This window comes from Sinocyclocheilus grahami, unplaced genomic scaffold (assembly GCF_001515645.1).
Source record: "Sinocyclocheilus grahami isolate Dianchi unplaced genomic scaffold, SAMN03320097.WGS_v1.1 scaffold450.1, whole genome shotgun sequence".
Lineage (NCBI taxonomy): Eukaryota > Metazoa > Chordata > Actinopteri > Cypriniformes > Cyprinidae > Sinocyclocheilus > Sinocyclocheilus grahami.
In genome coordinates this window covers 434,412-448,016 of record NW_015505629.1, presented here as the reverse complement: position 1 = coordinate 448,016, position 13,605 = coordinate 434,412, and the positions used below count along the sequence as shown (strand labels likewise).

The window sequence follows — 13,605 nt, the reverse complement described above, 5'->3', positions numbered from 1 at the left end:
CGGTGTTTCGTGAACGAATCGTTCGCGAAAGTCATTGATTCAATGATTCATTTATAAATACAGCCACTTGCTTAGTTACTGAATGAACAAATTACTCGATGACTCACGCATTAAGACAGTGACTTGCCGCCACCTACTGGCGGTTTTAGTATTTAAAAGAATCACTTTTCACTTTTTTATCATTGCATATTAATTTATTGAAAATTTTTTTTAGACATTAATATTCTATTTTCATAGTCCCTCGAATTCGCTCAGGTATGCTATCAAAACAGATATTATGGAGTCACGGCATCTTTCAGCTAGGAGTGAAACGCGAGGCGGCGGTCTAAGGTTAATAGTTCCCCCGCCGAACAGCAGCCCATAACCGGGTTTAACATTTAATCTATAAGCCGTACTAGTATCTATTTTCATGCTACTAGTACTTATTTTTTAGATACTAGTATCTTTTCCATTAAGTACTAGTACTTATTCATTAGGTACTAGTGCTTATTCGTTAGGTACTAGTGCTTATTCTTTAGGTACTAGTGTCTTTTGTAAAGTTACTAGTATTTATTCATTAGATACTAGTACTTAATCATTAGATACTAGTACGTTTTCATTAGATACTAGTACTTATTCCAATAGCCGGCGGTCTAAGGTTAATAGTTCCCCCGCCGAACAGCAGCCCATAACCGGGTCAGATTTCGGCGACACATCGGGCACGAGAATTAGCGCTATTTCGGTGAAAAGTGATTACAGAGAACGGTTGAATACACAAATGAAAATGCTCTTAAATCAAAATGCTACTTTTAAATGTTACATTTTTATTTCTAAAATATTTGTTAAACGAGTTTAAATTTACTATTATAAACGCTGTATTCACCCAAATAAATTCAAATTGTCTTATATTTTGGTCTTTTGATTATTGCCTATAGTAATTATGTGTGAATTTAAATTTCCAGCCCATTTAAAGCCAGAAATATAATAATTTTCACACAGTAAAACGCTTAAGGCATAATTAAACGCATTCCGTACTTATTATGAGCTCATCGATTTGTTCAATATACTTTTACACAATCAAACAAGACGTAACAAAGCAAACCTTTATTTTGATTAAAATGTCTGTTTATAATTGTTGCTAGTGAATTTTGCTTAACAGCACTTGTATAATGGTTCTGTGTATATTATTAATAGGTCGGCGAGGGAGACCCAAAATCACAGTGACGAGGCAGCAGTTGGAATTCTTTATGGCACAGGGCTACACCATCAAGCGCATGGCTCGACTTTTGGGATGTTCTGCATCATTTCTATATAAGAGGACAAAAGCGTTGGGGATGTCAATTAGGCAGTCAAGTTCATTGACTGAAGACGAGTTGGAAAGGCGCATTAGACGACTTCATATACTCTATCCTAGATCTGGAAATGAGGTAACTTTTTTTTTTTTTCATTTAAACTTTAGAATTGTGTCAGTCGCGATTTCTATTTTAAACAATTCAAAATGTATCCAGATTCGTGCGACTTTAATAAATAAGTGTGCTTCTTCTCAGGTACATTTGATTTGTTCAATATACTTTTACACAATCAAACAAGACGTAACAAAGCAAACCTTTATTTTGATTAAAATGTCTGTTTATAATTGTTGCTAGTGAATTTTGCTTAACAGCACTTGTATAATGGTTCTGTGTATATTATTAATAGGTCGGCGAGGGAGACCCAAAATCACAGTGACGAGGCAGCAGTTGGAATTCTTTATGGCACAGGGCTACACCATCAAGCGCATGGCTCGACTTTTGGGATGTTCTGCATCATTTCTATATAAGAGGACAAAAGCGTTGGGGATGTCAATTAGGCAGTCAAGTTCACTGACTGAAGACGATTTGGAAAGGCGCATTAGACGACTTCATATACTCTATCCTAGATCTGGAAATGAGGTAACTTTTTTTTTTTTTCATTTAAACTTTTTTTAACATCAACATCATAATTCAATTTTAAATGTTAATTTATTTAAATTTAGTTTTAATTATCATTGTACTTCATTTAGCCTATTAATTTCACATTGTGTTCTACAACATTAAATTGCTGTAAATATGAACTTTGTAGCCACTGATTTTTTTTTAAACTGTGTTAACAATTTATTTATATCTTATAAAACCAACTGGGAATTATGAACATGCAAATACAAACATTACATTTTTTTTTTAATTCATACCGGTTTGCGGAGTGTGTGAGTAAACTATAAAAATGCTTTTTATTTGTTGATTTTTTTTGTTAAGACTGAAGTTCTTCAATTATAATACTTTTAATCAAATTCTTTGTGTCATTGTTTGCATACTACATCACAGGTGATGAGAGCATTACTGCGAGCCGAGGGATTGCTGGTAACACGACACAGAGTGAGAGTGATGTTAAGTAACATTGACCCAGCAGCTGCTGCACGTAGATGGAGTGCCGCTGTAGCCAGAAGAACATATTATGTGCCATATCCAAACAGTCTGTGGCACATGGATGGGAATATGCGCCTTATCAGGTATTTACAATTTTGTTAAACCCCATGTTCTGGTGTGACTGCCTTTTTGTTAATTAATCAATTCAAGCAAGCAAGCAAATAAATGTATGCCAAATATGTTGAAAATGCAGAGCAGTTTATTGTCTCGTCACATTCAGCTAGAAATCACTTGAATCGGGTAAATCAGTGGTTCTCAAACTTTTTATACAAAGTACCACCATAATGGCCCAGTTGAAAAAAAACTTTAAATAAACTTTAACATTGTAAATGTTCAGTTTGAACATCAACACTGCACTGTGCTTACATGCGCTTACAAAAAAAGAAACTTAAATAATGATTAAATTAAAATGTGTTGTACCTAAAAGTTATATAAAAACTGTACTGTACTTAAATATAAAAACAACTTTACTCAAATAAAGATTAAATTAAAATGTATTGTGTTTTAACATTCATTAAATTTAATTATTCCTCTGCGTACCACTAGAGAGAGCCTGAGTACCACTAGTGCTACTCTTACCACACTTTGAGAACCACTGGTGTAAATGATTCCATATTTTTAAGTTCAGAACGACCACACTGGAGGGGAAAAAATTAAGCAGTTTGCATTGCTGGATATTACTGTTGGTAGTTCAACATTTCAACTGTAAAACAGTTGTCATGTATTAAATGTGTCACTACTTAAACCTCTTTCAGTGTTTAAACCGACGCTTTGATTTTGACCTTGACAAGTGCTGTTACAAGGTTGAGGCAGATCAGCCTAAAAATATAATGGAATTTGGCAATTTCTAATTCTTTGTTGGGACTTGTCCCCTTTGTCTATAGTGGTTACGGCCCTGTTTAAAATGTTAAACTAATATTATTAGTAGGCATGCTAAAAACTTCGAAGAGGTGTTATAATGTTCTTATAATAAGTCCAGTCCAGATATGTCGGTAGAACAACTCATTTTATTTGGTCTCTCCAAACCTACATTTTTAGTTTAGGCCCAGCTTGCCTCAACACACCTGTAATGTCTAATGTTGTGTTAGTGTTGTAATGTTTAATTATAATACTGTTAAAGAACACTAGGGGAGATGGTCCTCACTGCAGAACACAAGATCCAGGGGGCGTGGTTGGATCCAGATCTAGGGGGTGGAGATGAGTGGGTTTAGTAATCAGGGGGTGGAGACGGGTAGGTTTAGGTATACATAAGGTGGGAGGAGTTGGAACTGGATCCAACCATGCCCCCTGGATCTTGTGTTCTGCAGTGAGGACCATCTCCCCTAGTGTTCTTTAACATAGTATTATAATTAAACATTACAACACTAACACAACATTAGGCATTACAGGTGTGTTGAGGCAAGCTGGACCTAAAAATATAACAATTACAAATAGTCTAGACTTGCAAAATAATTTTCTGGTGCATGTTTTTTTTTTTTTAGATGGGGATTAGTCATTCATGGAGCAATAGATGGATATTCTCGCCTGATAACATACTTGAACTGTAATACAGACAACAGAGCTGTCACGGTGCTCACACAGTTCTTAAAAGCCACATGTGTTTACGGACTTCCATCCAGAGTGCGGTCAGATCATGGTGGAGAAAATACACAAGTGGCATTGTTCATGAATCTTGTTCATGGTGTAGAGCACAGAAGCCACATCACAGGGGAATCTGTGCACAATCAGAGGATCGAGCGTCTTTGGAGGGATGTTTTCCTGCATGTTTTGCACTGTTTCTACAATGAATTCTACAGCCTTGAAGACAGTGGCAGTCTAGATCCTGAAAATGACATTCACAAGGTTTCTCTTCAGCTTGTGTACTTACCTGAAATACAAACTAGACTGAGCAGGTTTCATGAAGCATGGAATCATCACCGTCTAAGGACAGAAAATAACCGAACACCCTCTCAGATCTGGACAGATGGGATGCTGACAAACATGGGAGTAGATAGCACCTCTATCAACCATGTATTTGGTGATGATCCATTCAGAGAGCACAATATAGAGGCACTTCTGGCCCAACATGGAATTCACAGCTTCCCGCTTGAATTGGATGACCAGTTCCCTGCTGTTAATGTCCAACAACCCAGTGTTGACCTTAGCCAGGAGCAACAGGAAGATGTTTTGAGAGCCATAGAAGGCATTGCAGACTTGAAATTGAAATATCAAATGTGCTGCAATGAAATTTCCCAACGACTGTCACTGACTGAATGAAAACAGATTTTCATTTTTTTTCTGTAGTGTTTTAAAGTGAAGTGACGTGTGGCCAAGTATGGTAACCCATACTCGGAATTAGTGCTCTGCATTTACCCATCCAAAGTGCACACACACAGCAGTGAACACACACACCGTGAACACACACCCGGAGCAGTGGGCAGCCATTTATGCTGCAGCGCCCGGGGAGCAGTTGGGGGTTCGGTGCCTTGCTCAAGGGCACCTTGTCGTGGTATTGAAGGTGGGAGAGAGCACTGTACATTCACTCCCCCCACCCCTACAATCCCTGCCGGTACGAGACTCGAACCCACAACCTTTGGGTTATGAGTCCGACTCTCTAACCATTAGGCCACGACTTAATCTTTGTATTACTGTACAACCAAAGTTTTAGAATATTTGTTAATTGTTTGCAGAGACATGATCTTTTGTCAGGTTTTTCAACTTCCATTCTGTTAAACAAACATTCATAAAAAGCATGAACAAAATATTGTTTAATGATTTAGTGCCCTTAATGTAGTTTTGTATGTGTATATCATACTACAAAAAAATCAACAACCCTTTCAAAACTCTTTGCATGTCTTTATTTTTCAGTTATGTCTATTAAAATTGATGCAAAACAAAATTTGATGCAAAACTCTCAGACCCTTTTTGAAACCCTTATTTTTTTCAACATCAGTAAAATCAGTATTAAGAACAGTTTAAAACTCTCAGCATAAAACTTATCAAATTTACTGGGATTTAATATTTAAGGTTTTTCACGAACTTGTTGGATTGTCACCAACTAACTTTTTCTAAACTCCTTAACCATTTTTTGAAACCCAAAACAACAAACTTGTCAGCAAAGTAGATGTTTACATTTTTCCTCATCCTATTCTTGACCAAACCCTTGCGTGTTGCAAATGGCAAAGGCCATATTAGACTTAAACATGTCATAGCTCTTGTGCAAAGGGAGACGCAAGCAGTTGATGCACGTGTTTGCAGTTGGAAACTTCTCTCTCTGTGAAGCATACCAAGGTGAAGAATCGACGGGGTGTAAGAACTCAATGGATGGCTGTGGCTTTAATCCAATTGCAGGCAGAACACTGCATCCCGTTGCAAATTTAAGAATTTTGTCTAGTGAGCAGCTAGAGTTGCCCTCTGTGAAAAGAATAAATAAACATGAAAAAGGCTTTATAATTAGATCAGTGGTGTCCAATCCTGGGGCCTCATGTATAAAGCGTGCATATGCACAGATTTGATCTTATCAGTATTAAGAACAGTTTAAAACTCTTTCAGCATAAAACTTATCAAATTTACTGGGATTTAATATTTAAGGTTTTTCACGAACTTGTTGGATTGCCACCAACTAACTTTTTCTAAACTCCTTAACCATTTTTTGAAACCCAAAACAACAAACTTGTCAGCAAAGTAGATGTTTACATTTTTCCTCATCCTATTCTTGACCAAACCCTTGCGTGTTGCAAATGGCAAAGGCCATATTAGACTTAAACATGTCATAGCTCTTGTGCAAAGGGAGACGCAAGCAGTTGATGCACGTGTTTGCAGTTGGAAACTTCTCTCTCTGTGAAGCATACCAAGGTGAAGAATCGAAGGGGTGTAAGAACTCAATGGATGGCTGTGGCTTTAATCCAATTGCAGGCAGAACACTGCATCCCGTTGCAAATTTAAGAATTTTGTCTAGTGAGCAGCTAGAGTTGCCCTCTGTGAAAAGAATAAATAAACATGAAAAAGGCTTTATAATTAGATCAGTGGTGTCCAATCCTGGGGCCTCATGTATAAAGCGTGCGTATGCACAGATTTGATCTTAGATTGTGCGTACGCTTAAATCCATCCCAGCGCTCCTATTTATGAAAAATGTCTTTGGGAAATGTAAGCTGTTCTTGCAGCGAGCTATCATAAGTTAAAGAATTTGGACAAGGACTCGTGATCTTTTTTTATGTTAATGACATTATCGTTTACACGTTTACAAGGCAGAGAGCTGAAACCATTCATTTGTGCGCAAGTTCAAGATCATTTGCGATTCATAGATTGAAAGAGAGGAAGAGAGGCGTACGTGCGTTTTCTGTGCGTACGATCATTCTATGAATCGCACGTACGCATATCTGAGAGATGATCGTAAGGATCAAATTTAGGATGGTTTCTGCGCAACATTTTATAAATGAGGCCCCTGGTCCTGGAGGGCCAGTGTCCTGCAGATGATAGGTGTGTTCGAGTTCATGCAGCGCTGCACAGACCAATCGGCGAGAGTTGCCTCTTTTAGTCAGGGGCAGAATTGAAAGCGGAGATGTTAAGTCAGACACTTTCTGCTCCCGGTAGTGACACTTGCATGGTGTTTGCATACTCTTATTACTCTATCACAGATGAAGTAAACTAAATGCAATATTTGTCAAATACATAGATGTTTCAGAAACGTTTTCATGAGCAACAGAAACACTTTTTATATACTGCTTAATACAGCACCATCTGTTCAAGAGTAAAATTCAATATAAACATACTATTTAAATACCAATAAAGTGGGGGTATATATGCTTTTATCAGTGTTTTATGATGATTATGACTCAATATAACATTGTGACTACAGTAAAAAGCTTTTACTGTTCTAAAAACACAGATTTGCGAGCATTGTTGCAATTGAACATATTATAATAAACCCAAAACACGTCATCATTGTCATGTGGTGAATTTGGCTAATCGTAAAACAGCTGTGTTGTCATCAGACATCATCTTTTGGGTTTATCAAAAGAAAGAAATGCATACAGGTCTGGAGCAACTTAAGGATGAGTAAATGACAGAGTTTTCATTTTTGGGTCAACTATCCCTTTAATGGTGCAACTGACCAATTAGAATGGACTATTCTTCATGTAATCATATATCATTATTACCGTTCAAGTGGACCGTGGAGTCTGTTCACAACTTGGAACAGTAGGATGTCTTGTAAAAGCAGATCTTTGTCTTTTAGGCATTTTACAGCTCGAAGGCATCCTGCATTTGCCAGGTATTCACTCAAACACTCTGTTGCCTCACATAACTCCTCCATGGTTGCAGCATGTGAAATCTGGGGAAAAAATCCATACACGCATTTTTTAATCCATTACTATGGAAATAGTGACATTTTAAATAAACTAAACATTTTTATAAAACAGTTTGCAGTTGAGTGTATAAATATTTTTATAAACATACAAAAATTACCTTTTTGATTTTAGCTTGTAAGTCCAAGTCATTCACATCTTCTATGGTGGGTGAGACTTGTCCATTACTGATGCATTCAAATAAAGTGGACGAAAAGAATCCTGGAGATGGTCCCCCGTGAACCATGCTGACAGCTATAGCTTTTCCAACAAGATAGTATCTGTCTTCTCTGACAGCTGAAGTAGAATATTGACAATTATTATTACAATGTGAAAAGGGGATAAACTACAACAGGTTACTACCCTCTAAAAATCTCACCTTCAGCATATTGACATCTTTGTTAAAAATTAACTTAAAAAGATATGAATTGGTGTCTCTAAGTTACTAAAAAATATTTTTGAGTGATTGACAAAGATCAAATAAAAGGGCGCACCAACTGAGTCAAGCGCAAGGTTTTTTCGTCCATCTGGGCCTGCAAGCATTGCAGATTTTTCCATTTCTTCCATCAGCAAACTAAGGAACTCCCTCCTTGGGCCTCCCAAATCCACAGCCTCTTCAAAGTTTCCACATTCATCAGAAAATCGGACAGAAATTCTCCTGAAGGGATCATAGGATTTTCGTCCAAATGCTCTGAATGCACCATCTAGTACATTTTTTCGATTAATGTTGAATCTGCAGTTTAAGTTGTAGTTTATTTCTTGCCCAAGCTCCAAAAGTATCTCCTCTGTAGAAGAGACAAGGTCCTCCAAATTCCTAACAATGTTATCATACAGCAGTCAGCCAATAAGTAAACAACTAATCAAAATAAAGTTTTCAAATACAACTAGGTCACATAAAATTAAACAAAGCAACAGTTTCAAAATATAATATCTACTTACATGACTTCAGAACCATCTTGCTGTTCTTGGTCATCTGGCTCAGGTAAATCATTTTCTGGCATTATGTTAATGTAGTTGGTGTATATTTCTGGTCCAGGATCCATTATTTCTGAGGCAGTCTCACTGTGAATCGAGTACACTTCTTCTTGAGAACCAGAATCCATGATTTCTAAGTCAACCTCACTGTGAATTTCATCTGAAATCATAGATTCCATTATTTCAAGGTCATCTTGAAACTCACTAGGGCCTGGCAAAAGAACTGGATTTTGCTGGTGGAAGATGGCCTGAAAAAATAAATATAAAAGATTACATTGGCATTTATGGAAGATGATTTTTTTTTATTCCCTTGGAAAGACGTTACATGTACCATTCTCTGAAAAGCCTTCATGCTTTCACTTAAAATATTATGGTAACTAATTTAAGACATAAATTGTTAGTATTTCCTAAAGTCCTGAAAAAAGGTATGTCATCAAGTCTGAATAATCTAAATCATCATATAGGAATTTATTTACCTGTACATCCTCCATGTCCATCCATCGAACATGGATGTTCAATGGAGAAGTCAAGTAATGATCCAGAAGAGTCACAGGAACTGTGCTGGATATTGAAACTGCTGATATAGCTTCCCTTATATAAAAATACTCTGTGGCTGATGAATGTGTTCCCACAAAGTCAAACAGGACCTAAAATACATAAAAACTACATTTTATGTAGCACACAATTTAAGTGTACTACATTTAAGGTAATCATATACGCTATCATACTTTAAACCATTAACAACTTTCTGTAGATATGTGCATTTAAAAAATGAAAGCAGATTCTGTCTTTTGTGGGCAAAATAGTAAGATTTTGTTGCTGTTGTTGTAAGATGTAAAAAATTTAGGGACAACACAGACATCTTACATGCAGCGTTTTGTCATTTGAAACACAGATACATTGCAATCTTTTGTTTTGGGATATTTCAGGTCTAGGTGTGGAGTTCAATAAAAATGGCAATAATTTTTTTACGTAACATTAACATTATAACACTAAAAATTATATTGAGTTATTCAACAGCTTTACCTGCATTTGATCAAATACTTGGAACCGTCTTATTTTCATTGTGCCATCTGGGAAAGTAAATTTCAATGGTATGCCATCAGCTGGTTGTTCATCTGTCCTCATAAGTCTTTCCTCTACTATCTGTGAGACAGACAAATGTTGTTTGAAAAAAATTTTTTTTGAATGTGCTCGAGACTTTAAAAAGAAGCACCTTCCTTAGTAGAGGCAAGTTGAAAAAAATACAAAGCACCTTTAAGCGCCTCTCTTCATATTGAGATATTTCTTCTGTCCTCCGATCCTGCCAACAGGTGAATAGGCATCTATCAATAATATTTTTACTTACATTTTACACATGGAAACACTTGTAAAGAATGTTAAAAGACGTACCTTTTCCTGATCAGCTCTTAGTGATTGTTCGTACTCTTGGTCTTGCTGTCGCCTTATATCTCTCCACTCCTGCGAACACATTTTATGCAGTATAATTAATAAAATCATAATATTTGTGCAGTAATGTCAATTAACTTAAATCATCTTTCTCTTAAAATTTGTCATAGCAATGTTACTAATTTTTCATATTCATCCAAGTACATGAAATAACTATTGAAATGAAATACGTTTTACATCACCTCTAAATCATTTGTTGTTTCAGGTTCTGTGATTGGTTGACTCAGAGGCAAGTTGCTTGTCTGTAGAGAGATGATAAAAACCTCAGTGAATGTAAATACACCAATTTTGACACTCTTAAACTACACATTAATTACATGATAAAAATTAAGAATGTATATTTCTTGGAAGCATAACTAACATAAGAAACATCAAAAAAGTGTTTTATTAAAGAACTGTAATAATTAGAACTAAAACATGGCAACCACATGGTGTTGAAAATATGCATAATAAACAAGAATTATATAATTGAATGACTGTTAATAAGATAAGATCATTGGTCATTCAGTGTTTCAGTGAAAGACTAACAATAAAAAGGTCTTATTAAAAACTAAATATGCCAAAATTCAAATTCCAAAATACCACATTTTTTTTATTATTCTGTGAAAAGGAGAAACTGAAATAACTAAGTCTTAAACTACCTCTGTTGTTTCAGGTTCTGTTATTGGTTGAATCAGAGGCAAGTCGCTTGTCTGTAGAGACAATATCATGAAAATCTCAGTGATTTTAAATACAACAATTTTGACACTTTTTAACTACAGTGAAATTATACATAAATGGTTTTAAATAAATGAATAATACATTATATTTCTTGGACGCATAACTAACATTTAAGAAACATCAATCAATCATTTTTATTAGTCTAAATAATTGTAATAATTAGAACTAAACCATGGCAACCACATAGTGTTGAAAATATGCATAATAAAATAATTATATGTAATGACTGTCAATAAGATAGTCATTGGTCATTCAGTGAAAGACTAACAATGAAAAGGGCTGATATTAAAAACTAAATATTACCAAAATGCCAAATTAAACTGCAGTTAAAGCCTTTATTGTTTTTTATTTCATTCTGTAAGGAGCAACTGAAAACAACTACACTTTAAATTACCTCTGTTGTTTCAGGGTTAGGTTCTGTGATTGGTTGACTCAGAGGCAAGTTGATTGGCTGTAGAGACAACGTCAAGGCGTTCCCCATAGCGACCCCTAGAGGACGCAGTTCGAAGTTCCCATGAAAGGGAACTCACTGTGGTTTTAAATGCACCAATTTTGACACTAAAACTACACTGTACCTGGCCCACTTCAGCACGAGGGACAACATAAAGTCTGCTTTTTCCCACAATCTTCTTCAGATCTCGCACAGAGCTTGCTTGTACCTTCTTGATTTTTTTCCCCTTGTCTACTTTTGCCAACTCAAAACCCACCAGGTTCAAACTAATCATAGGGAAGCTCTGACAAACAAAATTATTTAAATCTGTCAGGCTCCAGTTTAAATCAATTGTGGACAATTGGCAATCAGCTACTTCCTTCGCTGGAACTCCTTGAAAAAAAACATTGTAAAAAAAATTAGCATTTCTCCTCAGAACTACAGATATGTTTGCACTGATAACGCTAATGTTTTGAAATACACTGAATGTATAATCAATCAATCAATCAACCAAACTTTTATTACAGACTCAAGGTCCAAATAAGAATAGGACAACATATACAACCCACAGCATGTACCACCCACAATAAAGAGTTACAAAATACAACAATACCAATGTCTCCACAGCTTTGAATGACACCGTGTAGTACTAACCCTTATATTTGATAAACCCACAATAATCTTATTTTTTAGAAGCATTTAGCTGGCAGATAAATCTATACATAAGATTTCATAACAGTGCTTTAAAAGTGATTACTCTTGCACTCACAAACATTTCACTTGCACTATGCCATCTAGGTCTCTTTAGTAAAATTCTCATTGCATCATTATAAGCTACTTGCAGCTTCTGTAAACTTGATGTTCTATAGTTGAACCAGATGAGCAGTATAAAGTGTTGTACATATGTGTACAAGATGTGTATGTGAATAAATGAAATATATTTTAAACATTCAAGCCATGATCATAATGGAATAATACAGTGATAATACAATAATACATTCATGATAATACAGTGCATCATGTCATGGCTGAAGAAAAAGTGAATGACAAACCTAATCCATTATTTGTCAGGGCATGCCGGTCAGACAAAGATGGAAGTTTCTGAAGGTCTGGTCCTGGGAGGAGAAAGAGGCCCACCTGCCAGCTTGAGTGGCCTCTTCCGGTGGATGTGCCTATCAACAGAGATTTTATTAATCAGATTGAATCTCTTTGTTGAGTCATTTCATATAACTTTATGATTCATTGTTTCAACCTCTTCTGTTCCAAGAAAGGACCTATCGAAATAAGGAAGAGACTAACATTTCATGGGATCAGTGTGCTTCTTGATAGATGTGCACAGACCTCCTAGGGGCAGGGGAGAAATGGCATTATGAGGGCACGATCACGTTCTGGGAGGGGGAGGGGACAGAAATCGCGGTCGGGTGGCACCTAGTTAGGGCATTTTAGCGTTGGCGATAAAGGGGCAGGTGCTACATAAGGTACCTTTAAAGATGGTTGTGAATAGGCTCTACATGGGTATTAATAAAAGTGTATAATGCATAAAAGTATAAATAAGTAGTGTAGGGCCGTCCTTGGGGGGTGCAACTGGTGCGGTCGCACCGGGCCAAATGCCAAAATGTTTGAGGGGGACACTCAATTTCTCAGCTGCAGAGCGCGCCAAACCCCTTAAGCCCCCACTTATGCTATATTTGTAGTTCAGTTCATTGATGTATCTTTTAATAGCTTATTTTAGGTTTATCACCATTGCCCCTGTTAAAACTGCCTATATGATATCACTTTAAAAAAAATACTCATCCACTCACTAAATTTACTTACCTTGAGCTTGATTTCTGCGTCTCCTGAAAAGTGTTCTTGTTGCAGTCAAAATGTTTGTACCGTCAGTACCATTTGAAGATGTGGTAGCCATTAATTCTCGTCTGGCACGTTGCAATGCATTAAAAACTCTGTCAAACACTGCTACTGCATGTTGCTCATTATTGTCCGGCGATATTAAATTATCGCTGCCTTGCTGTTGCCTGGTGTCCATATTAGTGCAGCAGTGCAAAAAATGCCCGCGCTAATCTGTGATCTATTGATGGATGTGACGTCATACCAACAAGGGTGGGGCATGGAGGGGGATTTATCGGTTTAAAATATAAATTATTGGGTTCATAAAAATCCGTGTAACTTCTACCATTTATTTTCTGCTTAAAAATGAGTATCGAAAAATAAAAGTGTTTTTTTTCTACAATGCATGAAAAAAAAATGTCCACATGCATGTGCTGCTGAAGCGTTCAAACCATTT

The 13,605-nt window shown here is 36.3% G+C and overlaps 3 protein-coding genes and 1 long non-coding RNA gene across 4 annotated transcripts; 1 reads left to right on the top strand and 3 right to left on the bottom strand.

Moving 5' to 3' along the window:
• Positions 1–1,730: 1,730 nt before the first annotated feature.
• Positions 1,731–4,679, top strand: LOC107552414 (uncharacterized). The gene is made up of 3 exons (XM_016234283.1): positions 1,731–1,910; positions 2,322–2,506; positions 3,905–4,679. Exons 1-3 carry the CDS (start codon positions 1,731–1,733, stop codon positions 4,677–4,679), a joined length of 1,140 nt encoding a protein of 379 aa, XP_016089769.1.
• An 868-nt stretch (positions 4,680–5,547) lies between these two features.
• On the bottom strand, positions 5,548–9,275 carry LOC107552413 (G2/M phase-specific E3 ubiquitin-protein ligase-like). The gene is made up of 6 exons (XM_016234282.1): positions 9,199–9,275; positions 8,687–8,970; positions 8,242–8,561; positions 7,869–8,044; positions 7,562–7,734; positions 5,548–5,803 (listed from the first exon to the last, which is right to left on the bottom strand). The coding sequence occupies exons 1-6, from the start codon at positions 9,217–9,219 to the stop codon at positions 5,548–5,550; spliced, it is 1,230 nt and encodes a 409-aa protein (XP_016089768.1). The 5' UTR covers positions 9,220–9,275.
• Positions 9,276–10,359: 1,084 nt separating this feature from the next.
• LOC107552437 (uncharacterized) lies at positions 10,360–11,355 on the bottom strand. Its single transcript, XR_001604855.1, has 3 exons — positions 11,286–11,355; positions 10,813–10,863; positions 10,360–10,413 (listed from the first exon to the last, which is right to left on the bottom strand). It is a non-coding gene; the product is annotated as an uncharacterized lncRNA (long non-coding RNA).
• A 1-nt stretch (position 11,356) lies between these two features.
• On the bottom strand, positions 11,357–13,364 carry LOC107552412 (uncharacterized). Its single transcript, XM_016234280.1, has 4 exons — positions 13,137–13,364; positions 12,374–12,493; positions 11,467–11,714; positions 11,357–11,380 (listed from the first exon to the last, which is right to left on the bottom strand). The coding sequence occupies exons 1-4, from the start codon at positions 13,345–13,347 to the stop codon at positions 11,357–11,359; spliced, it is 603 nt and encodes a 200-aa protein (XP_016089766.1). The 5' UTR covers positions 13,348–13,364.
• Between the last annotated feature and the right edge of the window lie 241 nt (positions 13,365–13,605).